This window comes from Chenopodium album, chromosome 3 (assembly GCF_948465745.1).
Source record: "Chenopodium album chromosome 3, dcCheAlbu1.1, whole genome shotgun sequence".
Taxonomy (NCBI): Eukaryota; Viridiplantae; Streptophyta; class Magnoliopsida; order Caryophyllales; family Amaranthaceae; genus Chenopodium; species Chenopodium album.
In genome coordinates, this window is record NC_137836.1 from 38,789,109 (window position 1) to 38,815,515 (window position 26,407).

At 32.9% G+C, this 26,407-nt stretch overlaps 1 protein-coding gene across 4 annotated transcripts; it reads right to left on the bottom strand.

Moving 5' to 3' along the window:
* Window positions 1-2,331: 2,331 nt before the first annotated feature.
* Window positions 2,332-25,615, bottom strand: LOC145613287 (histone-lysine N-methyltransferase ATXR2-like). Of its 4 annotated transcripts, none has more exons than XM_081668369.1 (16): window positions 25,457-25,615; window positions 24,680-24,906; window positions 24,510-24,585; window positions 19,263-19,348; window positions 18,843-19,171; window positions 18,125-18,237; window positions 18,010-18,041; window positions 17,105-17,250; window positions 15,713-15,800; window positions 11,584-11,632; window positions 11,452-11,506; window positions 11,261-11,330; window positions 11,065-11,134; window positions 10,669-10,745; window positions 2,716-2,772; window positions 2,332-2,603 (listed from the first exon to the last, which is right to left on the bottom strand). In XM_081668369.1, the coding sequence occupies exons 2-16, from the start codon at window positions 24,761-24,763 to the stop codon at window positions 2,493-2,495; spliced, it is 1,443 nt and encodes a 480-aa protein (XP_081524495.1). In that variant the 5' UTR covers window positions 24,764-24,906; window positions 25,457-25,615; the 3' UTR covers window positions 2,332-2,492. The 4 variants fall into 4 exon arrangements, with proteins under 4 accessions (XP_081524495.1, XP_081524501.1, XP_081524509.1 ...); XM_081668375.1 differs by having other exon boundaries at window positions 24,680-24,870; window positions 25,457-25,610; XM_081668383.1 differs by lacking the exon at window positions 25,457-25,615 and adding an exon at window positions 20,655-20,831 and having other exon boundaries at window positions 24,680-24,743.
* Window positions 25,616-26,407: the final 792 nt, after the last annotated feature.

Below are 26,407 nucleotides of genomic sequence, written 5' to 3' on the forward strand. Positions count from 1 at the left end.
GCTACAAATTGTGTATTAATGGAATTTAATACACTTTGATAATTATTGGTTATACCAGAGTTCAAAGTGAGTGATTTCTTGCAGTAATTACAATCTTAATAGTGGCTTTGTTTTAATATCTATCTATAACTATAACTAAAATAAAAACCGCTTACATCACCATTGTACACATGTCAAAAACTGATGAAAATATTTCCCTCCAAAATTGCTTATGACATCATTTTATCATATTTTTTCTCCTTCAAAATTCAATATTGGGAAAATAAATTTTAATAAAATAATTAAAGTGTGAATATCAATTAACCAAACATGTATTAGTGATATTTCTCTTTTCAAAAACCCTCATTTTGTGAATTAATTTTTTTAAACTGTATTGAATTTTTTATTCTAAATCGTGCATCGCACGAGTGCTAATCTAGTTTATTATAATCAATAATTTATTGACTCGCTCATCATTGACCCGCTATTAACCATATAAAATATGACCCTATCTGACTCCGCCCGTAATCAACCTTAACCCAACCTGCCACACTATAATACAAGTTATTTGTCATTTTTTATTTTAATTACTCTATTCTGTTTTGGTTGTCTTGATAGTCAACTATCTTCTACACGAATTGAGCTAAGCAAAATTTGTCCATTCATGTAAACAATTATACAAAACTTCATTACAATTAACTAAGAGTAATACCACACTATAATAGAAGAGTTACATCCACCTTATCAATGAATGAAACATATCACCAACAAGTTAGAATAAATTTTAGGAAATTTTTTAAATTACCACAAAAAACGTAACCTTTTTTGAACTCACCACCCATTTAATTTTATTTTTTTTTTATTTTAGATTACCACCCCTTAAATTAAATAAATGCTCAAATCACCACCCATATAAAAAATCCGGTGAAATTTTATTATTTAGGCCCTACCCAACGGCTATTTGCTTTCTAATTGCCCCCCCCCCCCTTTCCTATAAAGCACTTTTCCTAATTTAATTAGCAATCTTACCTGCCATTTTTACCACAAATCCCACATATTGGAGCTCGTTTCTAATAACAGACGCATCCTCAACATTGAAAGAAATTCAATTCGCATAAGGTAATCTCACTTATTTGTAAAAATTAGGGTTCTTGTGACAGTGTAATTGGGGGAATTTGAGGGCTTAATTAATTAGAGTTCTTGTTTAGCACACGAATTAATTGTGTTATTTTGGCAATTAGGTTATCTGGTAGTAGTGAATTGTGATTTCTATTAGGTTGTGTTTGGGAAGATAGATTTCATTTCAAATGCATCATTTGAATTATTGAATTTGAGTATTTCAAATGACAAGGTAAACCATGTCATTTGAAATCCTTACCTTCATGGGTTATTACTTGGTAATTGTATAATTTGGGCAAATTCCTGATTTGAAATTCTTGGACATCCAAACACTATAATTGTCCCAATTCTGGAATTTCAAATGAAATTTTAGAATCCAAACACACCATTAAAGAATTTGATTGAATTTCAATTAAGTTTGCTAAAATTGTAGGTTGTTTTGTTTTGTGAGAGATGTGGTAGGAGCATAGCCATTTCCGATTTGCCCAGCCAGAGTGCCCCTTTAGCAGGTTTGTTCTTGGAATCGGAAGCAACATAACCACACTTGAGATACTTGACAAAAAAGTTCTTAACGTTGAAACCAACATTGTCACCAGGAAGAGCCTCTGGAAGACTCATGGTGCATTTCAACTGATTTAACCTTAGTAACAACTATATTGGGCTTCAAGACACCAGTCTCAACTCGCCTTACAGACACAGTTCCAATACGTCCAGTCTTGTAGACATCCTGAAGTGGAAGACGAAGGGGCTTGTCTGAGGGTCTTTTTGGCTCATTTATCACCAATGCACCAACTCCAATACAAGCAATTACCCAGGATTAATTCTTCTTGCAAGAACAATTAGGGTTTTAATGAGAAAACTAAGGTTCTAATTTGAGAATAGCAGAAATTAAGAAGAGGGATTGTGCAAAGAATTGAATGAGAGAATTGAATGAAGAATAAGGTTGTTGAGAAAATTGAATGAGACAGAGAGTGAAGTCGGGGAAAAAGAACAAAAAAAAGGGGAGGGAAATAACATATGTGGGGCCCACAGAACAAAAATTCCATCGGATTTTTGAAATGGGTGGTAATCTAAGCATTTATTTAATTTAAGGGGTGGCAATTTAAAATAAAAAATTAAACTGGTAATTAATTCAAAAATGGCATTTTTGGATGGTAATTTAAAATTTTTCCTAAATTTTAAGCAAAGTGGTGAATGAACCAGATAAAACATAAAAAGGCGAGATATAAGTCATACAAAAAAAAACCATTCACTATGTGATCCAACTTTCTACACAATAACCTTACCTGAGAGAAATGAAACCCCATTGCTTAATATCAAAACGCATATCTGGATATATAAAACATATTCTTAAAGACCAACCAAAAATGAATTGCATATGCTATTTGTTTCAGTTAGACTTTTTCCTCTATGCACTTGGGGCACTTGCATCTAAATCCATAATCAGCCAGCAATTTCTGCCTTTCTTCATAGGGCAATTCCTCGTCGATATATGAGATAGTTACCTAAAAATAAACAGAAGCCATCGTTTTAGTAAACACTCTCACCATACCATCATCTCATAAGAAAAACTGAATGCTCCTGAGATTCAATCTACAATCCTCAAGGTCACTATACCTCCTCTCCTATTTTAATGGGATGTAGAGCAATTATCGTCGCTTGGCCATCTCTATCCTGTTTCTCAGCACAAAAAGCAAATAAGAGTTCAATTTGTTTGCAAATAAGGTAGTTAAATAGTAATGTAAAGTTCTTGGACAGTGATTGACAAATGAGTACAAGATAAAGATTTTTTTTTTATTTTAAAAAAAAAAGACATTGTTAACTTCCAGACTTCAATTGGCAACTGAGGAGAAAATCCAAGTTATCTTATTGATATACAATTGATGTTTATCAAATGGCAATGTTGTAAATAAATGCATAATCTTTTAACGATACTTAGGTTAAACGAAAGATAGCAATTTAGCCCTAAAACCGATACTTGAAGTAGCGGTTTAGCCCAACCGCTACTAGAACTTGCGGTTAAGGGGTAACTGTAATCTCAAGTAGCACTTTTGCCTGTGATATTACAATTTTACCCAAGAAGATAAACTGAGGGTCCCTCGCAAATGAGTACAGGGTATTCAAGGCTAAATAATTCAAAGATAAATCATTTGTGTCATGCACGATACTCTCTTTCTTAGAGAGTTATTAGAACTTTCTAGAAATTTCTAGGAAAAATCTTTAAGGAATTGTTTGGTTGGACTATTTGAAATGGATTGGAATAGAGTTAGAGTCCATTCCATCCATTATATTGTTTGATTAGACAAATCTAGGTATAAATTCTCATACCAAGGGGTTCTAATTCCACCATTCCTCTGAAATCCCATACCCAACTTACCCCCAAAGATTCACAATCCATTGCTTTAATGAATTGTAAACACCAATCCGAAGAATAAACCAAACAAGTTTAGAGAAGTATAGTGTAATCCCCCGTATTTTAAAATATTTTATAAATGAAAATTTATTTTATTTATAATATTTATTTGTTATTTTTCATAATTTAATTTCAAAAATTTCAAATTATTAATCTGGGTCGAAAATTATTTGAACAAATTATTTTATGCACCTTTATTCTACAATTTATGTCCAATCACACAAGCCTAACCCATTTGTTTACTTAATCGACCCATTATTTTTATGAGGCCCAATCTTTCTTTTTACCCTACAATAATTCTCTCCTATAAATACCCCATGAATCTCCAAAAAATTTCCCACACAAAAAGGTTAGTCGTATTTTCATCCTCCTTTGTTTCATTATTTTGCTTAATGTTAATTTAATTGTTTTGGGTTTTGATTTTAGTATAAAAATTATATTTTTAGTATCAAATTATATTTTAATGGTATAAAGATTATAAATTTCAGATTATATTTATGTTATAAATTTCATATTTTATGAATTATAAACCTAGGGTTTCAATTTATTGAAAATCATAATTTTAGGGTTTTTATGAACAATTGATTTAGGGCTTTTATAGTAATGATGTTTTGAAATTTTGGTGATTATAACTACTGATTAGTTTAACTTAATTCTAGATTATTTTGAACACATAGATTCGTGTTTTAATTTTTAGATTTTCGTTCGTTAACATTAATCCCGTTTTAATCCCGATCAGATTCTGAACTCATCCGATTTTGATGAAAAAGTAGTGTTTTCCATGTGGAAACAATGTTTTAAGAAAGACTCACAACCAAATCGTGGCCAAATTCAGCCTCTAAATATGATTTTCGGGCAGTTTTTGATTTTAACGAAGTTTTTTTATACTTAAAATATTATCCTTGAGTTAAATTAATAAAATTAATTATGTTTAAAGTTAATTAAGCATAAATATATGTTTTTATTGAAGTTTTAAGTGTTGGAAATAGTTTCTAAGTACTACTTTTGATGTTTTATAAAGAGGGTTTAATCACCCATTAAAAAGGGAGATTTTTAGGGGGTTTTATATAATTTTCAGATTTTTATTAGACTTTGAACTTGCTGTAATTTCATGTATAAGAGTGTATTTTAAGGTTTTTATGAAGAAAATTTAAAGAACTATATATAAGCCTTTAATTTTAACTAGAGGGAAGGTTTTAAAGTGTTGTTTGATTTGGATTTTGAAGGTTTTAAATTAAAGTAAGTTAGTATTGCTGTAAATTTGATTGATTGGGTATTGATTGAGATGTTATTATTTGGCTTAGGAGAGGAGTTTATTGAAGGTGATTTCTAGTTAGTAAAGTGGCATACCAATTCGTTTGCTCAAGGTACGTACAAGTTACGAAATCTTTCTTTTAGGTGCATGTTTAAGGACGACGGATCGAGAACTTAGTATCATGTATAGGGATGACTGAGTTAAATTGTTTGGTTATACATTGTGAATTTCGTATGACGTGCACTATTTTATATTGCAAATAGTATTTGTACTCTAATTATGCAAGGTGCGCTTAGAGGCAAAGGTATATGATTGGTGTAATGATTAATTTATTACTCATTCATGATTATGCAAGCAGGATGAGTAAAGGAAGAATTTAAGTCTTCTAAGACGAGGTTAAGGTTTTGGAGTGCCTTATGCACTCAAGGTGTTTATATACCGAGGTAGTAAAGGAATAAATAATAAATGTTGCTTGCCACTAATAAATCAAGAATTGAAATTGAAAAGTTGTTTTACTTGATTGAACTGATATTGGATTGATTGTATTGTTATGCATATGAGTCATCACCAAGTCTAAACCTGTAAATCACGTAAAGTGCAAGATGGATGAGCAATAAAACTCTGGATTGGTGCACTTCTGGAGTAATGACAATCAGGGGTTGGGGTACATGGGGTATTAGCCGTGTACTTTTCTCAAGGCCGTCTGATCTACGAGTCTCTTATTTCAAATATTTTTCAAAACTAAGAGTTAGGTGAGATCTCATACTAACTACGGTCACGGAGTCGCGCCCGTGGTCGTTGGATGTTTATTGATATTTCCGAAAGGAGGCATGGGGTTTTTCTTTTATTGATGTTCCAAATGGAGCATGGGTTGGACAACCTTGTCTATTGCGTAATCCAATGAATAAAAATAATGATTTACCTATTATTAATTAATAGAGTCTTAGTAATATAAGTAGTTGAGTCGTGTGTTGAGTCTATAATTTAATGATGCATGATGATTGATTATTAGTAGCATGTTATGGATTTCTTAATTTATTTCGCAGCTTGTATGTACTCAGCTTTGCTGATTGCGTGCTTTGTGTGTCTTTCTTTGGTCATGGCCTCCGCCTTTCAATGACCCTGTGACGATCCAATTTTTACACTTGTAATATTGGGGAGCAGAATTACCACAGGTTCTTACACATGCAGCATTCATCGTGGGATCTTGAGTAGAGAGTTGGTTGTTTGCATTTTATTTCTTTTGCAAGTTTGAATTTATTTTAATTCGATTTTATTCGACACTATTTCTTTTGGGTTTGAATTTATTTGAACACTGAATTTAATCACTTACTACTTTCATTGGGTTTTGAATAAGGGCCTTAATGGTTCCAAGTTGTATGACTTAATTTGGTTTCATTCGTTGGTTTTGAAACTTATTTATAACTGATTTAGTTTTTCCGCTGCTATTTTCTGAAAAAGCCTTAACGTTTGAACACGTGGCGGTAGCACGCCAGTAATTCTCTTGAATATTGTTCAGGGTCCTCACAGGTTTAAAGAGAGAATTATTAGGGTGTTACATATAGGGTTTAAAATCCATCTTATACCAATCCAATCCAACTTAACGAACCAAATGACCCCTAGGTTTTTAAAGTTTAAGTCTAAATTTTGCTTATAAATTTTTACCACTCAACTCATTGAAAAGAATTTTTTAGTCTTTAGCACCTTAAGATTCTTTATTTTATCTTTAGATTATTAGACCATCTCCAATGGTGAGACTTGAGTGAGTTTTTTTTTAGAAAAAAGAGAGTATTTTTTTGCAAAGGATAGCAATAAGTTGGTATCTAAACTAAGCAACTTTCAACTTAGCAAAGAAAGTTGCTAAGTTTAGATACTCAACTTTGAGTCTCATTTGACAAAAAGTGTAGACCCTTATCAATATTATAATATGTTTTGTAATTTATTTAAGGTTTAATTTTATTTTTTTTTTTCTAAAAAGAACTTAAAATATGATTTGGTGGGCCATAAATTGAAAGTGACATTAATATACTTTAGAAAGTCTCACCATTGAAAAATTAGACATCACGTGACTTGCTAAATTGAGAAATGAGTTTGATATCACCATTGGAGGTAAAAAACAACTCATTTTGTATTTCAATACTCAATACTCAAACTTGAGTCTCACCATTCAAGATAGTCTTAGTTTAATATTTCATCCTTAACTTTCCCTTTTAATCTGTTAGTTTTTGTTCTACTCACTAATTATATCTTATACTTGCCTTATCTTTTTTACTATCTTATCCCTTCAAACCCACAATAAATAAACATTTCCACTCTCTTACATGATTTACTTTGGAGCTCAAGCCTTATTATAGCTAACGAGCCTTTAGTTGTGTTACTAAGTTATTGACTAGGAGATTCTTACACAAACCCACCATATTTACATTCTCTTTCTTACTTATCTTACACCTACTCATCTTCTTAAATATTTTATTATATAGTGTATCAACGATAATGGAATCAAACAAAATAGAACAGAGTATAAAGTTTTACACTTTTACTTAATAGTAGGACTCTTAAGCATATACAGTACTCTTGTGTTTAGGAGGCTATTTTAGGGTCTCCTTAGCTAATTTTTATCTTTTAGGGTTATAGTGCCTATAAAGGCACGCATAACATGATTTAAAAATAAGATTGTATTGTGTTTGGATTTAATCCTTGAGCATTGCTTTATTGGTTGTTAACCAAGAACATTTGTTAGCTAGCTTGGTGTGGCGTGTGCTCATTTTTTTGGTTACGAAAATAGTAAAGTATCCCCTTCCCCAGCCGACCCCCTTACCCTCCCCTGCCGTGGGCCACCATTGGCACACCACTCCCTTTCTCCCCTTCCCCAACCTCATTACATCCCTTGCAACCCCCTTCCCTCACCCTCATAATAATCAGCCAATGAAATGACGTTGATTCAAACAAGTACCCACACAAATCATCTCCTTAGTCTAACCTAGGGAAACTCGGCAACTCAACAATCTCACTTAGTTCTTCTTCATGTCCATAAGGCCCAATAGGCCAATTAGCCTCCAAAGAAGACGAAGACACCGCAAGCGACGACGCGTGAGACTCCCTCTTGACGGCAAAAGAAGCAACGACTTGAACATCACGTGGTGAATTTCGAGGTTCTCGGATACCCATTTCCCCCAAAGCTCTTTTTATCACCATTCCCTCCCACCCATACCCTAGAAACCACTACCCCTCCCCATACCCCCGAAATTACCAACCCGCCCTCACATACCCCCGAAACCACCACTCCTCTCCCCTACCCTCTAAACAACCTTTCCCTCCCACGAAGTCACCACCTCCTCCCTTCCCCACACCTGAATCAAATTGAAAAGGGGCTTTTGTTGTCAATTACAGGACTAGCTCGGTGTTGGTGAACGATTACCAAGTCTAGGAGAATTTGAGGTGGTTTCTTTTTTGTTTTTTTTTTTTCCAAGGTGGGAATTGAAGGTTAAAAAAATTAAAGAAAAAAATACTACCTACTTAAATTTCTGTAGCAGGTCCTGGTAAAAAAATGCATCGGAAGTGGAGGGGTAGCAAAGGTCAGCTTATTTTGAGTTAATCAAAAGCTTAACTTATTTTCAGATAACTTATTTTGAGAAGACCGACTAAAGGTTAGACTTAATTTTTTTAAAAAAATCCAAAACTAAATGAAGCAAAAAAAATTAAGAGATTTGGAAAAAGCTCACTTATATCATACACCTAGAACCACATCAAAGAGATTATTGTAAAATGGTATCCCTGTTATCCCTTTAATCCCAAAAGCTCACTTTCAAATTTAACATGAAGCGGGTAATACGTAGTTTTATGATGGATAGGAGGAGCCTAAAAAACATAATACCTTTGCTCAAACATTAATAGATTCACGCTTGTCAATACAAACCTTTACTATTAATACCTTTGATTGTGTTTTAGTAAATATTAAAATAAAATAAAATATAAAAATATACACATTGAAACAAATCCAACAAGATCCCACATTCTTCCATATTTATTACAATATGCTATTATAAGGGGAGTATGAATAGTGCTAAATTCCTAATATTGCAACTAAAGGGGAGCAAAGGATGTATAGGACAATATTTCTTCAAACTATCATGGGAAATATAATCAACAAGTTATATTGTAAAAATAAAAGGAAAACTTGCTCTCATTAATCTGAACTTTGCCTCGTCCGCCGAAAATAATCCCAACTTTCGTTTATTATCTATTGCACCGAACTTTGGGGGGTATTAATTTTCGTTGCACCCAAATGACCTGCAACCGGTAAATCAGGTAAACATTTCTGATTTATTTTTTTTGCACACGTGTCAACATGTAATTGGTTGAAAAAAATAGAAAAAAAAATTTAAAACTTAAAAAAAGAAAAAAAAAAAAAAAAAAACGACCACCACCAGCAACCCCCCAACCACCGCCAAACCCTAACCGTTCCCCTAGCCCCACCGAACACCGGCCGGCCGCCGCCATAAACCCATGAAAACGGCCAGTCGGAACCCCTAAATACTGAAAACCACCCCGCCAACAAAACCTACCCACGAAATTAACCTGTGACGCACAATCCCACCCCAGAAACCACCATAACCACCACCCTTAAAATCGCACCTAGCCCCCGTAAACCCGTCGAAACTCCACACAGGCGCCGAAAATCCCACCCAGCTACCAATAAACCGCCGATAATCACCAACAACTTCATCCCAAAGATCCCTAGCCCGGAAATTCCCACCCAACCTCGTGGGTGGGGGAGGGGATTTCGGGGGTGGGGGAAGGGAAGGGGTGGGTTTCGAGGGAGGGGGAAAGCTGGGCGGTGCTTTCCAGCAGGGGAGGGGGTTTTCGGGGGTGGGGGTGATTTCCCGGCGGGGTGGGGGTGTGGTGGCAGCCGCTGGGTATAGGTGGTTTGTGGGGTTTTTTATTTATTTATTTTTTTTGTTTTTTGTTTTTTTTAAAAAAAAAAATTAAGTCAATCATACGCCGACACGTGGCTAGGTAACCTGCTACATCAGGTTAGATGACCTGTTGGGTGCAACGAAAATTAATACCTCCAAAGTTCGGTGCAATAGATAATAAACGAAAGTTGGGATTATTTTCGGCGGACCAGGCAAAGTTCAGATTAATGGGAGCAATTTTTCCAAAATAAAATGTCCAAATTACGGGAAAAAAAAAGAGTGGAAAGGAGCATCTAAGAATTGGTTGAACATTGTAAAAAAAAGAATTGGTACAACAATTGCATGGAGAACTTTTCATTACCAGCAACTTTACAGTAAGCAAGTCCAGATAAACAAAACAAACTAGTTACACATCATGTCAAAACTCCTGAAATTTGTATTTATTCAACTTGTCTTTTAATTTCCACAAATCTGTCGATTACTTACAATTGTTGATTATAAAATTAATTTTTGATATATTCCAAGTTCGTAGCTATGAAAACTTCATCTGGTTGAACCTTTTAACTATATGAAGAAGAAAACTAAGTAGGAATATAATTTGGAAGCTAGGTCTTACCTTTTAACTATATGAAGAAGAAAACTAAGTAGGAATATAATTTGGAAGCTAAGTGTTAGACCTAGGTGTACAGGTTCACTTATATACTACAATGTGTAATTATTACAAAACAGGACAAAAGGTATTCAAGATCAAGTTTCTTAAGGAATTTCTATAAGAAAATTTTACAGATGATATATCTTATAATGTGTTTACATATAACATATACTTGTATAAGGTAGTTATTTCAAAGAGTGAATTATATTAGGTATATAGATATTCCTTTCTTTTATTCTATTTAGAAACAGCAACAAAATGAAATTAGACAACAAATTTTGTCAAAATCCAATGAATATATAATGCGAATGAGATTGATCAGGAAAAATCTTACAGTCTCATTCTTGAATGCCTTTGCATTTGGACAGCAAGAATGGTTCATACAACTCTGCAGAGGAAAGAACGCAGTTCCTACATGGAAGATATATACACGTTGATCTCAACTTTTAAGAAGTAAATTAAATAAAATAAGATGCTTCGTAAGATTTCTATTTTCTTCTTTTTCATTTATCCTATGAGCTTGAATGAGAAGGAAAAAGTATACAATTAGTATTACAATACGCATTATTTTTAAAGAAAAATGAGACTTTTCAGTTCAATAAATATTAGCATAAAATGCAAATCCAGCCACTCAATTTTAAAGTTTGATATTTGCAGCAAATGCATAAATTAACTACAAAGTCCTCTATATTATTCTTAATCCCCAGTCATTAAAGTACACGTAGCCTACCTTGACAACAAATTGAATAATCATCATCAAGGGCATCCAATATTGAATGAGTTACAGCTTCAGCTACTTTCTGCGAAAATTTTCAAGAAAACAGGCTGTAATAAAGGAAATAATCTAACCTTAGGGGATCCTGGTAGATCATCTAATAAAGGAAAACAGGGAAATGTTTAGAAACAAGTCAGAAGCAGCATCTAACCTTTGGGGATCCTGGTAGATCATCTAAAAAGTGGAAATAATCTTCGACAGGAGAGGCCACAACCAAATCACTACAAATAAAAGAAAAATTAAAAAATGATGATTTCCTTTTTTTCTAGTTCATTTTCTGTTGTGAAGAAGAGGGGAGGGGGGGGGGGGGGGGGGGGGGGGAGTATAAACAATTTTACTTACAGATTATTTAACTCAAACATGCCAATGATATGACCATAAATCTCCAACGAGAATACTTAAGATTGTCAAGGAAAAAATGTCAAATGTTAAAACGCAAAACAAAAGACTTATTCAAGCAAAAAGCAAGGATACGAGGTGCACACTCTTCATCAAATATGGCTGCTTTCAAGAGCTGCAGTGACTGGCAAGCATATTATGACATTAGGGTTGCCTACTATAGCTATAAAGAAAAGGAAGAGTAGTGTCAACACAATGCATGAATATCGGCATACATACATGCAGATCCTCGTTATGGTGATGCTAAGCTGAACAATGTTAAGCTTCTTTAAAAAGAAGATAACAAATGAACTTCTTAGAACATGTTTTGAAATAATTTCAGTTTCCCGACTTCATGCAATATTTTAACAGAAAATATGGCCATCACTAGGGAATTGATTGGTTCGCTGGGAAACGTTTTACAGCAATATTGTTTTCCCTATTCTAGTTCCCTATTCTAGTATTCTCCAGAGTAATATAAGCCAGCAAGTGAAAGGATAAGTTTGGCAGAAAAGCTATTCTTCAAACAGTGGAAAATCATTTTCCCCCTAAAGAGAAGCCATGGCTTCAGTCATCTTCTTTGATAACACACTCTCTCTCTCTCTCTCCACACTTACTCCCTGCAACTGAATAACCTGAGTAATTGAAGATACATCTCTTTCCTTCTGAATTTTGGAACACTCTTGCTCATCTCTCTACTCTCTGATGAGAATTTGCAGGAAGGAGAATTTAAACGGCGATTCGAGTGCAGAACCTAAGATCACCTTCTTATTAGATCTATTGGGTTACAATTTGGGCTGCCAAGGTTGGATCACAAGACAGGGCAGAGGATGAGTCTTTTTGGACCCATTGGACACCGACAATCCACGTGCCAACCCCAGGTTCATAATCCACCACACAAGAATCCTTGGTACTATATGTGACCTAAATGCTAAAACATTAAAAAACCTATCATAAGTAGGATTATAACAAGATGTAAACTAATACTTTTAAGATTATGGAGTAAAACTCGAGTAATCAAACGGTTCACTTATTTGGCGCCAAAGGAATGCTTAATCTTGCACATTAATTTTGTTTGATCATCAAGTAAAAGTGCATGTGAGGGACCCATACATAACATTACATCACATTTAGATTTAAAAATAATTTACACCAAGCCAACCAAAGCCTAAAGGTATGAGGTTTTACTCTCAAATTTCATTGATAATCTAACATGGTCATATTAAATAGTAAGGATTGAAGATTACAAAAGCCCCTACACACAGAATTATCTTCTCTCTCATGCCTAGACCATTTTTGGTTTAACTAAAAAGGCCTCTCTTTTAAATGGGCACAAAGTGGGTCTTTATAGCTGATAGCCCAACTAATTTTGAAAATTTGAGTATATCAAATAAGCATAACAATAAAAACTTTGATCTCACTGTTCCAACTTTATTTAGCCTATTCTAATTTTAGATGGCCAAAAAGAAATCCATATAAATAAATAAAAACGCAATGCTCTCTAGTTTTCTGGTATAAAAAGACAGCTTATACTAGCAATCTCACAAATTATTGAAGGCATAGTTTGTAATAAACTAACCTAAGGAGGGGCAATATTGGTAGTCTAGAATTACCAGGTTGATAGTCTTAGTTTTATTAAAAATAGGAGAGAAGAAAGGAAAAGGGCATGAAGAATTTGGAATGTATATTTTAGGAGAGTTGTGACCTCAAACACTATTAGGATAGTAGCCACAATCCACCTTAAAGAATTGGAACCAAAAGTAGCTAGTTTGTAAAAAGCTCTAACCTTTTCAATCAAAGAATCAATCTTTTTTCTCTCTATTTTCCTGTTATTTTGCGTAAGTAGTAATTTCAGTCGATAACATAGTTGTAAGATTCAAATCTCACTTTCTGATCCACTCAAATAATAAAATTTCCATCTCTTTATGGCATTTGAAAGTCCAACCCTATAACTATGTCAACACTGAAATTAAAAACCCTCTCTCTATATCAACTAATCTATCCATAAATCAGAGCTGCTATCCTTTAATGCTAGAAACATCCATATAAGTCAAGACTTATCACCTAAATTAAACTTATATTGGCTGCAAGACTCCGAAGAGTCTGAACAGTGAACACCAGTAAATATAAACAAATCCTTTCAATTCTGATAACTTGGTTGAATAGCTCTGAGAGTCACAACTTGAGGATCTTCAAACTCAGTCGAATGAACAAAACAACTCTTTTTAAATGGTAGAAAAGATATGGCTTTGATACTATTGTTCCCAACTTACTACACTCATGGCTGATACTAATTTATTACAAACAAAAAACAGGATAAACCTTCACAAGCAAGAACAAGCTCTTCCCCCACAGATAATTTAAGTTATATGACAGGATCAAAAAATAAAAAGAAAGCACCATGCCAGTGTACACGTAAAAAGATAAATCGATTTATGCATAAATTTAAAAAATTCAAATATTAAGACTACACACCTAGAGCTCATAAAGGACAGTCAAATAATCATACATCCTTCATTCATTATGAATTTAAGATCAAGCATTAATTGATGAGACTAACAATCAGTTCCCTGTTCTTAATATTGGATGACTAAAAAATAATTATTAAGCCCCTGGCTAACTAAATCCATGAAAATGATTTTAGATCAAATAGGCACAGGGAATCTTTGTTCAAGTCGTACAAGCATTTCATGAAAAATCCTGTAAACATTTAATGCTTGCAATTCAAAAGGTTTATCAGAAGCACTTAACTAATAAAGAGCATAAAAGTTGGCAAGTGATAACATATATATATATATATATATATATATATATATATATATATATATATATATATATATATGGGAAGGCTCTCGTGAGAATTTTTCTTATGTGAGATGACTCTTTATGTTCTAAACTTTTACTCGTATGTTTTAAATTTTAAATCTGTTGTTCTAAACTTTTCCTTAAGTGTTCTAAATTAAATCAAATGTTCTAATTTAGTTAAGTTCGATGTCATAAATTTTAAATAATTTGTTCCAAAATTTTAACTTGTATGTTCTAAATTTTAAAACGTGTGTTTTAAGATTTTTAATTATATGTTCTATACTTTAAATTGTATGTTCTATTTTTTTAGTCGTATGTTCTAAATACTTTACTCACACTTTCTATATTCTATATCAGTTTGTTTTAAATTTTTATTCACATGTTCATAATCTTAAATCATATGTCTAAATTTTACTCATATGTTTAAAATTTCATAAAGCAAATTTTATAAATTTTTAATCACTTGTTCTAATTCTTAAATCAGATGTTCTAAACATATTACTCACACAAATGTTCTAAATTATTACTCATATGTTCAAAATTTTAATTTGAGTCACATGTTCTAAATTTTAACTCGCTTGTTCTAAATTTTAACTCACATGTTCTAATTTTTACTCACATGTTCTAATTTTTACTCACATGTTCTAAATTTTAAATTAGTTTCATATAAGTATGATTTCTCACATATGGACCTATTCTCACCGAATCCCTCCCCTCTTTGGAAGACTTCGGTCTTGTCACTGAATTTATATTTGCGGCACATATGCAGCGACTGGAAGGAGGACAAAGATAAGAAAGGATTTAGTCTTGTCACCCCCCCCCCCCCACCAACCCTCACACACACACATTAATACATAACAATCACAAAGACTTCAAGTTTTTGATGGTTTTGCAGCTTTTTTCACCCCACCCCCCCCCCCCCCCCCTCTTCCCCAACACACACACTTACAAAGACTGTTAAGATTTTGATGTTTGGCAGCTTTTTATTCCCCCACCCACCCACCCACACACACACAAATCAAAATCACAGATTTCAAGTTTTGGGTGTTTTACAGCTTGTTTTCTCAACTATGTTGGCATACTGCTTCTAGATTTCTAAATAAATATCAAACCATGCCATTTCTACAGCTTTAACCCTGAACGAGCCTAAATTTTCGCCACGGATTTCAGAGGATATTCCACCCCAGTATTTGAGAAGAAGTTAGTTGATCCATTATCAGGATTTACAAGGAATACAAAATTTCCTATTGTTCCACTGCAAGAGATATTATGCAGAGATTTTTACTATATTCATACATTTATCGCAAAATTTACGTAAAGCTTTACAAATAAAAACTGTACCCTAGAAAGCACAACATTAACATATAACATAAAATTAATGGCTTTATTTACACAGTTATTTAAATACAAAAAGGACTACCTCAAATGCAAGCTCTTTAAACTGCAATCTAAACGCAACTTCATTGCATTTGTCAACATCTTCAGGTAATGCAATGCAATCCCACCACCTAAATTTAAGGCATAAAACATTGTTAGTCCTTCAAGACATTCCAAGAATGATTGCATAACATTAGACAAATCTACGTCATATTCTTCTTCAGTTCTTCTACAATTAATACTAACATCTATGATATATTCAGTAAAATTTAGATATGACTTGCAAAGAAGTTAGTGACCCTAAAATTGGAAAATACACAACGGAAAAAACAAAAGACCGGGGAAAAAAATTGCATATCCAAGTTTAATTCATCCTATTGAGTTTGCAAAGCACGTGCAAAGGATTTACATATATTGCCAAGTAAAACAATAGGACAAAGAATCTATGTTTCACAGAAAATTGTTCTGAGGCAATAATCACAGTACAGTGCAGGATATTACAAGTTCAAATTGACAAACAATCCAATGTAATCACTACAAAATAAACAGATCTATAAATTACTTGAAGTATTAGTATCAGAAAAATTCGAACAGCCACATGTGTTTGACATTCATTGAGCAGTACTTGATATTTCTTCAAATTGTACTCAAATAGCTTCAAGATTCAAGCACTCGAAATTTATTTGTCCTTAGTCATCCTTTTGTGTATACACTTGGTGTCTTTCTATTATATCTCCAATACTTGCCCAAAAAAATAAAAAATATATTGCATACAGAATTATAGACTACAAAGACTAATTTACTGCCACATGAGTGCTTTAGAGGGTTGCATTGCATAGCGTAATAATAGTAAGTAATAATTATTACTCCCTTTGTCCTATAATATAGGCCACATTCGATTGAAGATTGTTTTTAAGATTTTGGGTTGAATACCATAACAATCCTTTCACAATTTGTTTACATCACCACCATTCCAATGTAGTCTGTTTTAGAATTTTGAGTTTTAGAATTTTGAAAGGCTTAGGGTACTGTCAAGGGTCATAAGCAATAGTTTAAAAAGAATTTATCACTTAAGCTTGCAGTATTTATATATATAAAGTAATAAAGAAGTCCCGAATTACAATATTATTACCTTCTAAGATAAATATTGCATGAAGAGATATTTCTCAAGGTCGGCTTTCTTACAAAACTCAAAAATCATAGTAAGTCAGAATTCATTATGTTCCAAACTCCAACACAGTCTCAAACCTTCACAGAATAACCAGACATAGATATGGAAAACACAGCAATACAGCATAACTATTTCAGATCTTTGATGACTCCTTGTTCACCATCAAACCTAGAAAGTAGTCTAATTGACAGGTTCAAGATGTTTTCTGCATCAAATTAATAGTTTAATGGGGATAATACTAATCAATCCCACTGTTTCCAGTACCTTCTCTTGTACCCCATAGAGATAGGCTTCCATGCTTCCAGAAGTAATGATAAGTCAACTTGTGCATCACTTGATGCTTTACAGCCTACTTCTTTGAGACGAGCTTCCTTCAACTTCTTGTATCTCAGACTGGTCATAGCAATGACCTGAAACCCAGTACCGGGAAAAAGCAAATGACCTTAGTAATGGTTAAACACCACCACCTTACATTAAAACAGTGAAAAAAAAAAAAAAAACATTCAAATTGGATTTTGCAGGAGAGAGGATTATGTTTAATAAATTTTATCATTTCAATACAATATTCTGTAATCTCCATGGAATGATAATAAAGATATCAATCAGACCATGCTCAAGGCACAAATGCATCATACCACTTGGACCAAGAGCCAAAGGGTCAACATGTGTTAGACATACTTGGGATACAGAATCAACATGGGTGTGGATCTGGGTATTTGTCCGTCAAAAATTAATATTAAGGACACAGGAAGTCGATGCAAAGGTTACACGCACTTACTTAAAGCATCAAGAGATGCGACTCAATTGTAGAATTGGATCTAAGTAACACATATTGTGACTCCAAAAAGATTACAATGTTATACATTCTTTGAGATGTTTGTCACAAGTCAATTTAAGTACATTTGCACAGCTACTCCATGTCCCATTCACTTAGTGCTATTTGCCAAAATTATATTCTCATTCCTTCTAATATTTTCAAAGGCCAAAATTAAGGGATTTTGTAGGCAAAGATAAAGACTGTTGAGAACAAGAGACCCCTGACTTCCTTGATTTGGTATGTGCCAGTTTGGTTCAACTTTTTACTTCTTTCCCCATGTTACTGAGCTGAGCATAAATAGTTTCATAAGCTTGAACTCGGGTTTGGTGGGTGGGGTGTGGAGAACTCTTACCTTGGCAGCTAGAATAAAGATGTCATTAGTATCTGCAGTATTACAAATTTGAGAGAATAAGTTGGAAATACAATAAAGGAAAAGAATCACAAAATCAATAAATCAATTGTCTTACCATTCGCATGTTCTACAAACTTGGACAGTGCTTTCCGGCAAGCAGACTTCGAATTCTCCCCAATACAAAGCAAAGAATGACAGGTTTCCCAGTCAATCTCTGCACAAGATTTACTGTAGACAGACATCATTAGATATCAAGTGGTATACATAAGCAGCTATGAGATGAGATTAGGTATATACAAGTATAAAACAGTATGTGGTTGGTCAGCATAAAATATGTACTGGTATCAGGGCTGTTGGATTCTTCTATGATATGACTATATGTCTGAGTCTTGCTCCTCAAAATTCTTCCACAAAATGGCTCTACCTTTTTCACCGGCAAGAGATCTTAATATTAATATGATCATACAGCATTGCTGTAAAGATATTATTATGTGCATTGCTGCTATCTAATATTATGATTTAATCAATTAGCATAAATTATAAGGGGTAAACACAGACACAGGAAGAAAATGGTTTATAATATAAATTCCAACTTGTTAACAATAAACCAATAGTATGATCCATACAACATACCCAGCAAAACCCAATTTAAGTGTGATCCTACAATTAAATATTATAATTCACTAACAAAATGCTTTTCAGCTATTACTGATCATTCTTCTCATACTGTTGATTATTGCTAATGCTATGACTTATGAACATAAACCTTAACTATTCACCTCATACAAGTTCAAAAAGAGCTTACTTTGCTAAATTAAGGATTTGGCCGTTACCTGCAGTAGTACTCTTCTCCACAACCACCAGGGCAAGGATATGGTGATGGCAAGAAAAACTTTTCAGTGTAGGGCAATACAAGTTGGCCACCCATTAGTGACTCAATAACTTCCTGAGAAAGTGGAATCCTGTCCTTTGAGTTTGAAGCAGAACACTCTCCTAGATTAGCATCTTCTAGTTCACAAGAGCCATCTTCCCCATCAGAAGAGTCACTATGACATTGATTGCTAAAGGAAGCACCTAGTCCTTGAAAATAGAGTTTTCTCCCAATTTGAAGTTCAATTGAGCCTATGAAACAGAAGCAAGAGCCACATACAAAACAGTCCATCTGCAAAAGTCAAGATTAAGCACTAGTGACTTATTTTGTAAGAGTATTAAACGGATCAAAGAAACAACATCATCAGTCACATCAATGAGACCTTGTTAGTAGAGTGTTGTGAGCCCACTAGCATTTGGTCTTTCAGCACAGGTTCTCCGTCTTTGAATTTAGCATCAGCATATACTCCTGAGTATATATCATGAAGAAATGACATCAGATTTGTATAATAAACAGAAATGTAACAGTAATATATTAAAAAAAAATTATGCTTAACAAAAGCATACAAATAATTAGGTTGGCAATATTGGCATTCTACACAACAAAAATACTCAAGAACTGAACATTACAAAATCATATAATGCCCAACTCATTAAACCAGCTAGAAATATGGCCAAACATAAAATATAAAAATTATACTTGTATATCAATTTTTTTTTACTAATATTTTACATGAGTCATGAGAAAAGATAAAGACCAACATATAGATATATAAATGGTCCATTGAAACAAAGTCTTCTTGAGAATATTAGTAAATTCACTAGAGAGGTTAAGAGCCTTAGGACTGCTGAAGGTACAGTACCTTAGACCTAAAAGCTACATACTTCTTCCTAATTTTTTTGCTAAACTCCTTTATCATTTGTCCCAACTTAATTTGACCAAATTTATGGCAATGGTGTTATATCCTATCACATCTACCTTTTTGTTATGTTAACATTTGATAACTAACTATTCGTAGTGTGTGTGCGTGTGTTGGGGAAAATGATTGAATTTGAATCATATAACTAATATATAAAGCTAAACTTTTAGCCAGGCCACGAGGCAGCGACACTTGGCGTTCTAACTTTTCGCCAAGTGTGGTGCCACATAGGCGACATGTCATGATGGTAAATAAGATTAAAAAGTTATTAAAGCAAAGATAAAAAAAGTTATGTTTGTTGTAGAAATAGATTAAAAAAAAAAAAAAAAAAAAAAAAAAAAAAAACTTTATTAATCACACGTGGATACAACCTAGTATAAATAAAATAACAGTGTTTTTCACGAGTTTATATGTTCTATCAAAATATATTATTAATGGGAGATTAGTAGAGCCCATATGAAATTTTATGCCTTTAATGTGTGACACAATGCTCATTGAATAGATATCTTAGCAACGTTTAGTATTAAGAAAAAAAATAAAAATTAAAAAAGGAAAAAGAAAATTCATTCATGTACTCCATAAAACCGTAAGGAACCAAACCAAAGTAGATTAGTATGCAAGGCTCGTTCTGCCTCACAGTAAGAAAATAGAAGGAAAGTTGTAATTTTTGATAGATAAAGGCGTAAGCTTGCGAATGTAACAATGGCTTTAGGCCATCACTCTCTAACGTTTACACAATTCTTTCTGGATACCCTAGACTTCCTTCCCTTCTCCTATTTATACTCCTTAGCATCTATTACATGATTGGCCAAGGCCTTCAAGGCTACAGCTACTACTTGTCATTTAGTGACTTACATAATAAAAGCAAATAAAGGCCAAAAGTGTCTTATTGTCCTGCTGCCTACTGAGCCATTGCTGCTGCTTGAGTAGTGGGGAAATTGTCCTGCTGCTGTTGCTGTGCCCTCGGACGCCTGCTGTACACCATGGTCACTGGAGGAGGCTGTGGGCTCATTGCATAGTATGTGTTCAATGCTAAGAGTATTAAAAGTCTAAGATTACTCAAATTGTATTACAAATATCATCTTTTATACACGATAAATTTTTATAATTACACTATCCTATATAATTTTATTTATTAATAATAAAATCAAAGTAATATAAGAATTCTATTCATATGAGAAAACTAACTAAATTCAATTAATATAAGAATTCTATTCATAATAGGAGTCAAATTGATGTTTATATAAACCCTCAACCCTTTGGGTTCGGATCAACCCAACGGCCAACGGGCTTTGAACTTTTATTATATTTAATTTTTTTTTGCTAATTTTTTATTTTTTTAATGTATTAAATCGAACATTTCCACCAACATTATTATTAGTCATTACAAATTTATCTTAAAATTCAATAAACAACCCGGGTCCAAGTATTTTCATTAAATATGTACCCATTGAATTATAATTTTATTCAAAAAAATAAATAAAAATTAGATTATAACTCCGAACTCAATAATTATCATATAAATTTATTTTTTATATCATAATATTTTTTGGAGTGAAGGAAGTAAATCAAAACGTACAACCTCCATTTATAATATATTCTAATCAATTAAAATATTACCTCCGTTTCTTATTATGTACATCAAAGGAATATTTTATATATCACGAATAATACCCCTTGGTTGCACATAATAAGAAACGGAGATAGTAATATACTTCACATATCGGGTAGGGCCACAAGTCACGGGTCTAAGAAATGTTCAACCCTAACCCCAAAATTTTGGGTTAAGGTCAATTCAATAGACTTAGAACAATTTCTTTTTAAATTTACTTTTGCTAATTTTGAGAAGTTTCTAATATTTCATGCTTACTTTGCTAATTTTTTATGTATTTAATCGAACATTAACACCAATATTATTAGCCATTCAATGTCTACTAATTTAATTTGTCATAAAAGCACATCAAATCCTGATTTATTTTGTATTAATGACATATTTTAAAATATTTTAAAATTTTAAAATAACCTAGGCATCGCACGTGGCACAAAACTAGTATTCTAATAAAATAATTCTACTTCTCTTTTGAAAGTTCTTAACAATATTCTTTTCCACTAATTTGATTAAAAAAAAAAATACATTTTTTCTATATTTCAATTTTGACAAACCCCTTTAACTACCTTAGTACCTTATCCACACAATATTTACACTTTTTCACTCATTCTCCCTTTTTTATCTAACTTTTTCTTATACCCATCTATGGTTTTACACTATTACTTTATCCACCTATCCTTACACTCCCACATCAACACTCTCTCTCTCTAAAAACCTTAATTTGCTTTTAAACAGTAAATTTTACCAATTTTCATAAAGGAATGTAATATTTATTGAACTAAGGCTTTGTTTAGTTCACCTTATTTTTACTTATTTAAAAATAAGTTCACATCAGATCATCGTTTTATGTGCAGTTTTTATCGCTAATTATCTTTCATTTCGTAATGAAAAAAATTATGAAAATTACATATTAAAATACACATTATTACGAATCTAACAAGACCCCACTAGATATATTTTTCCTTTATAGATTATCGTACCCTTAAGGTCAAAGTTTGGTCCGATCAAACAATCAGATCGCGCCAGATAAGGTCATATAAAAAAAAAAAGGTGAACCAAACTAGGCCTAAATTGGTTTTAATCAACCTTTTGCAATTTTTATGATATTCAACTATCGAACTACCTCTCAATAATCAGTCAATCAATAAATAAAAGTCTTAATCCCATGAGTGGGGTCGGCTACATAAACCAAAAAAGTGATATTCCGTGTAATCACCAACAAAAAATCTTCCTCCTCCATCCCTTACAACTACATTTCAATAATACTAAATAATTTTGAAAACCTTTAATTTACTATTATAATTTTGGAAACTCGATCACAATACCACATTAATAGAAGTTTTTGGCTTACCACGACCATAATATCAAGTTGTGACAACCCTAAACCATCATATTTCCTAGGAAAATGGTATAAAAACTATTGGCATTACAATAACCACAACCAATATTTTTGAAAAGTTCAACAAAAGGAAGTATGCCACTCAAATTTAATCCACAAGTAGAGTTTCGTTTTCTTTCCAAGAGAGGAAATAATAAAGAGGATAATTTTATCCATAGAAATGAAAGAATTTTTAACAAAACATGAAAAGACTTTTCTTTTGTTAAAATGTGTCCTGAGTTGCAATGAATGTAAATAAATTAATTGCCAAATTTTATTATTAATTATGACAAAACAACTTGCATAATTTATAGGGAAATAAAAAGCCAAAGGAAGTATTGTAAGATAATGTTGTATAGAGAGTTAATTTATGAGACGGAGAAGAACTTAGATAAGAAAAAATTCATCATCGTGTATGAGTTGCACAAAAGACCACTACATGAAGTTAATTCTTCAAGCATCTAAAATGGTTGTTTTTCAATTTGTATGCATGATACTAAAACATAAAGAATAACAAGGAATTAAGGGAGTAATAACTAACCTTTTAGGTACAAACTAGGTAAAAAGGAAATTAGCTTGAACCATAATGCTATAACTGAAGATGCTGTACTATCAAGCAATAAGGGCATTTCTTGTTTAGATCAGTCACTATAACTTCACTTATTGATGTATACATTATTGCCTTGCACCATTATAGGCTCTTGAATTGTACTACATCATTACATGAATTACACAAGCTTAAAACCTCTCAATCTCCCATCATTCTTAACAGTATTTAGTAAATTGTATTCATGTACTAGTTTGGAAAATATATCAAAGCTATCGCTTTTATTCTTTGACAATTATAAATCATATGAACAATAATCCAATCAAAAGGACATAAGAAAACTATTGTATTCTCCTATTGTTCTGCACTCCATTTAACTCAAAAATCATCCCCAAATTTTGACCAACAATCAAGTTGGAGTATATAATTTCAAGTGACAAGAATAGATAATCTTGTGATGCTACTGAGTTGAACAAGGTTAAGTGAGACAAATAGATCTCCATGCAGCTGTTGCAACAAAAATGTACTTGATTACAACACAAATTATGCACTAAACAATACACATCACCATAGTGAAAGTATGAAGTATCAGTAAAGTTTTGATTTTGCTACTTGTATAAATACAAACATATATTAATACATACTTAAATACATACATAAATAAATTTATCACTTAAAATAAATAAATAAATTTATCACTTCAGAGTGTGTGTCTTAAGTTTAAAGTAGAGTTGTCAAAAACTGCCCAAACTAATCCCAAAGTGACCCAAGCATGAAGTCAATTATGCACGAAGACACTGAGTTGGCATAAGCTAATGGCCCTAACTTACATGACTCTTACGCATCAAAATCCATTCAAACTCAACCTAGACTCCTGATTTCACAGCTCAATATGTTATGAAGTAATATGAATAAATAAATAAATAACACCTTTAAACCCTACTAAGCTCACTAGATTATTTACTAAGGTATTCAAGGAAAATAAAAAAAAAAAACACAAAAAAAAAAACTTTGTAGACAATCCAGACATATGACAACTCAATGCACCATCAATAATGAGCATAAAAAAATTGCTTCCAACAATGATAATGCAAAGAAACAATATACACAGCAATTCAAAAGTAGAAACATAAACAATTAGAAAAAATGAAAAGCAAATAAAAGTTACAAATTTACCCTTTCCAAGTTCACCGTCAACTTTAACTTTGAGTCCATGACATGGCCTTGTTGCTATCAGTTTATCAAAATATTCCTAGCAACCAATCAACAAATGTCAAAATATTTACACTCACTGTTTATCAAAGTCAAAAAATAAATAAATAAATATACGTAGAGATAATTGGTACCTGGGTTTCGTGAGAAGAAGGAGATTGGAGTAAAGCAGAAATTTCGGGCGCGAACTGCAAATCAATGGGACAACAGCACGCCATGATTGGATGATGGAAGAAGAGGAGACGTTGGCGGGCTGTTTTGGAGTTTTTTTTTTTTCAAGCTCGCTAGGGAGTAGACCTGTTCAACGGGCCGGGCCGGGACAAGCCTAATCCAAAATGGGCCAAGGTTGTAGCAATAGGAACTAATAGCAATAGCACCAGGTTATTATTAACATGAAATAGCAATAGGAACTAATAGCAAAAGTAGGTAAATAATAATTATTAACATGAAATAGCAATAGCATCAGGTTATCAAAGTTTGACAGTAATTGCCCCAAAGTTTCGGTCAATTAGTACAGCATCACACAAATTCGAAATTCTTCATAAACACATGTAAATTGTAAGCTTTTTATGTCAGCCAAGAACTAAATGTAAGCACCAATAAAAATTAATTACTACTCCATCAAAAATAATGCGTTAAATAATGTAGCATGCCCTTAAACTCTAAGACACCCAGAATTCCATTAACACTTCAATCTAAGCTCAAATTTGAAAAAAGATATCATTTTCAGCAAAAAATCATCGAATTGAAATTTAATACACGAAAATATCATTTCAGACCAAAATCCAAATCCGAAATCATACAATTCAAAAATCTCCCAAAAATGCAATTATAAATCGAAAATAAACAATAAAACCATAAAATCAAAACTAAAATTGTATAAAATGTAAAATAAAGCGAGAAAAACATACCTTGGTAGTTGAAGTGATATGACGGAATCCACGAGTGAGAGCGGCGAGCAAGAAGAAGAGTGATAAATTGAAGATTGAGAGCAGCAGCAAAAAGATTGACGTGAGTAGATTTTTTTAGGGTTTAGAATCTGGGAATTTTTTTTTAGGGTTCATAATCTATGGCTCTGTTTGGGAGAAAGCTGAAGCTGATTGAGTTAGCTGATTTTGACTAACTGATTTAATTAACTGATTTGACTAACTTATTGTATTAACTGATTATATAAAAGTGTTTGGTAAATAGCTGATAGCTTAAAGGTGATTGAGTATGTGAAATGACCAATAAGCTAATTGTGGGGTAGGTAGTTTAGATAGGATTTTAAATTAAATGAGGTTATAAGTGTCATTTCACAATAATTAATGAATAAGCTAATTGAAAAAGCTCCTAAAATGAGCTTTTTCAAAAATAGCTTATTTAGTGGAATAAGCTCTTTCAATAAGCTTACTACCAAACACTTGTATTAGCTTGTTTGACTAGTCAATCAGCTAAAGTTAGTCAAATAAGCTAATATACCCCCAATAAGCTAACTACCAAACAGGGCCATATCTATATAGAGGACTTTAAGGACCGCGCTGATCTTATTAATGAGAGAGGGGAGTGGAAAGCTAGGGAACGCTGGAGCTTGTTTGATTTTGAAGATGCTAAAAAAATCCTACGCATCGCCCCGAACATAGAGAGGGAGGATGAGATTCTATGGGGTGAGACAAAAAATGGAGGGTACACGGTTAAGTCTGGGTATAAATGGCTATCGGGGGAGCTGAATGACGGGAGTGAGACTAGATATTGGAAGGATTACTGGAAGCTGAATGTCAGACCAACTTGGCTACTACTTGGATGGAGGATAATGCAAAGGTCGTGCAGCAGCAAGGCAGGGCTCGAGAAACGCGGTGTGAATATGAATCCTATGTGTGTCC

What these genes read in the sequence shown, in the direction of transcription:
- LOC145613287 (XM_081668369.1), bottom strand. Translation starts at nt 24,763, where the DNA reads ATGGCGTGCTGTTGTCCCATTGATTTGCAGTTCGCGCCCGAAATTTCT. An exon ending in CACAACACTCTACTAACAAG is followed by an intron (nt 19,172 to 19,262) that starts GTCTCATTGATG and finishes TGACTTTTGCAG; the next exon opens with ATGGACTGTTTTGTATGTGG. An exon ending in ATCTACCAGGATCCCCAAAG is followed by an intron (nt 11,135 to 11,260) that starts GTTAGATGCTGC and finishes AAATTTTCGCAG; the next exon opens with AAAGTAGCTGAAGCTGTAAC.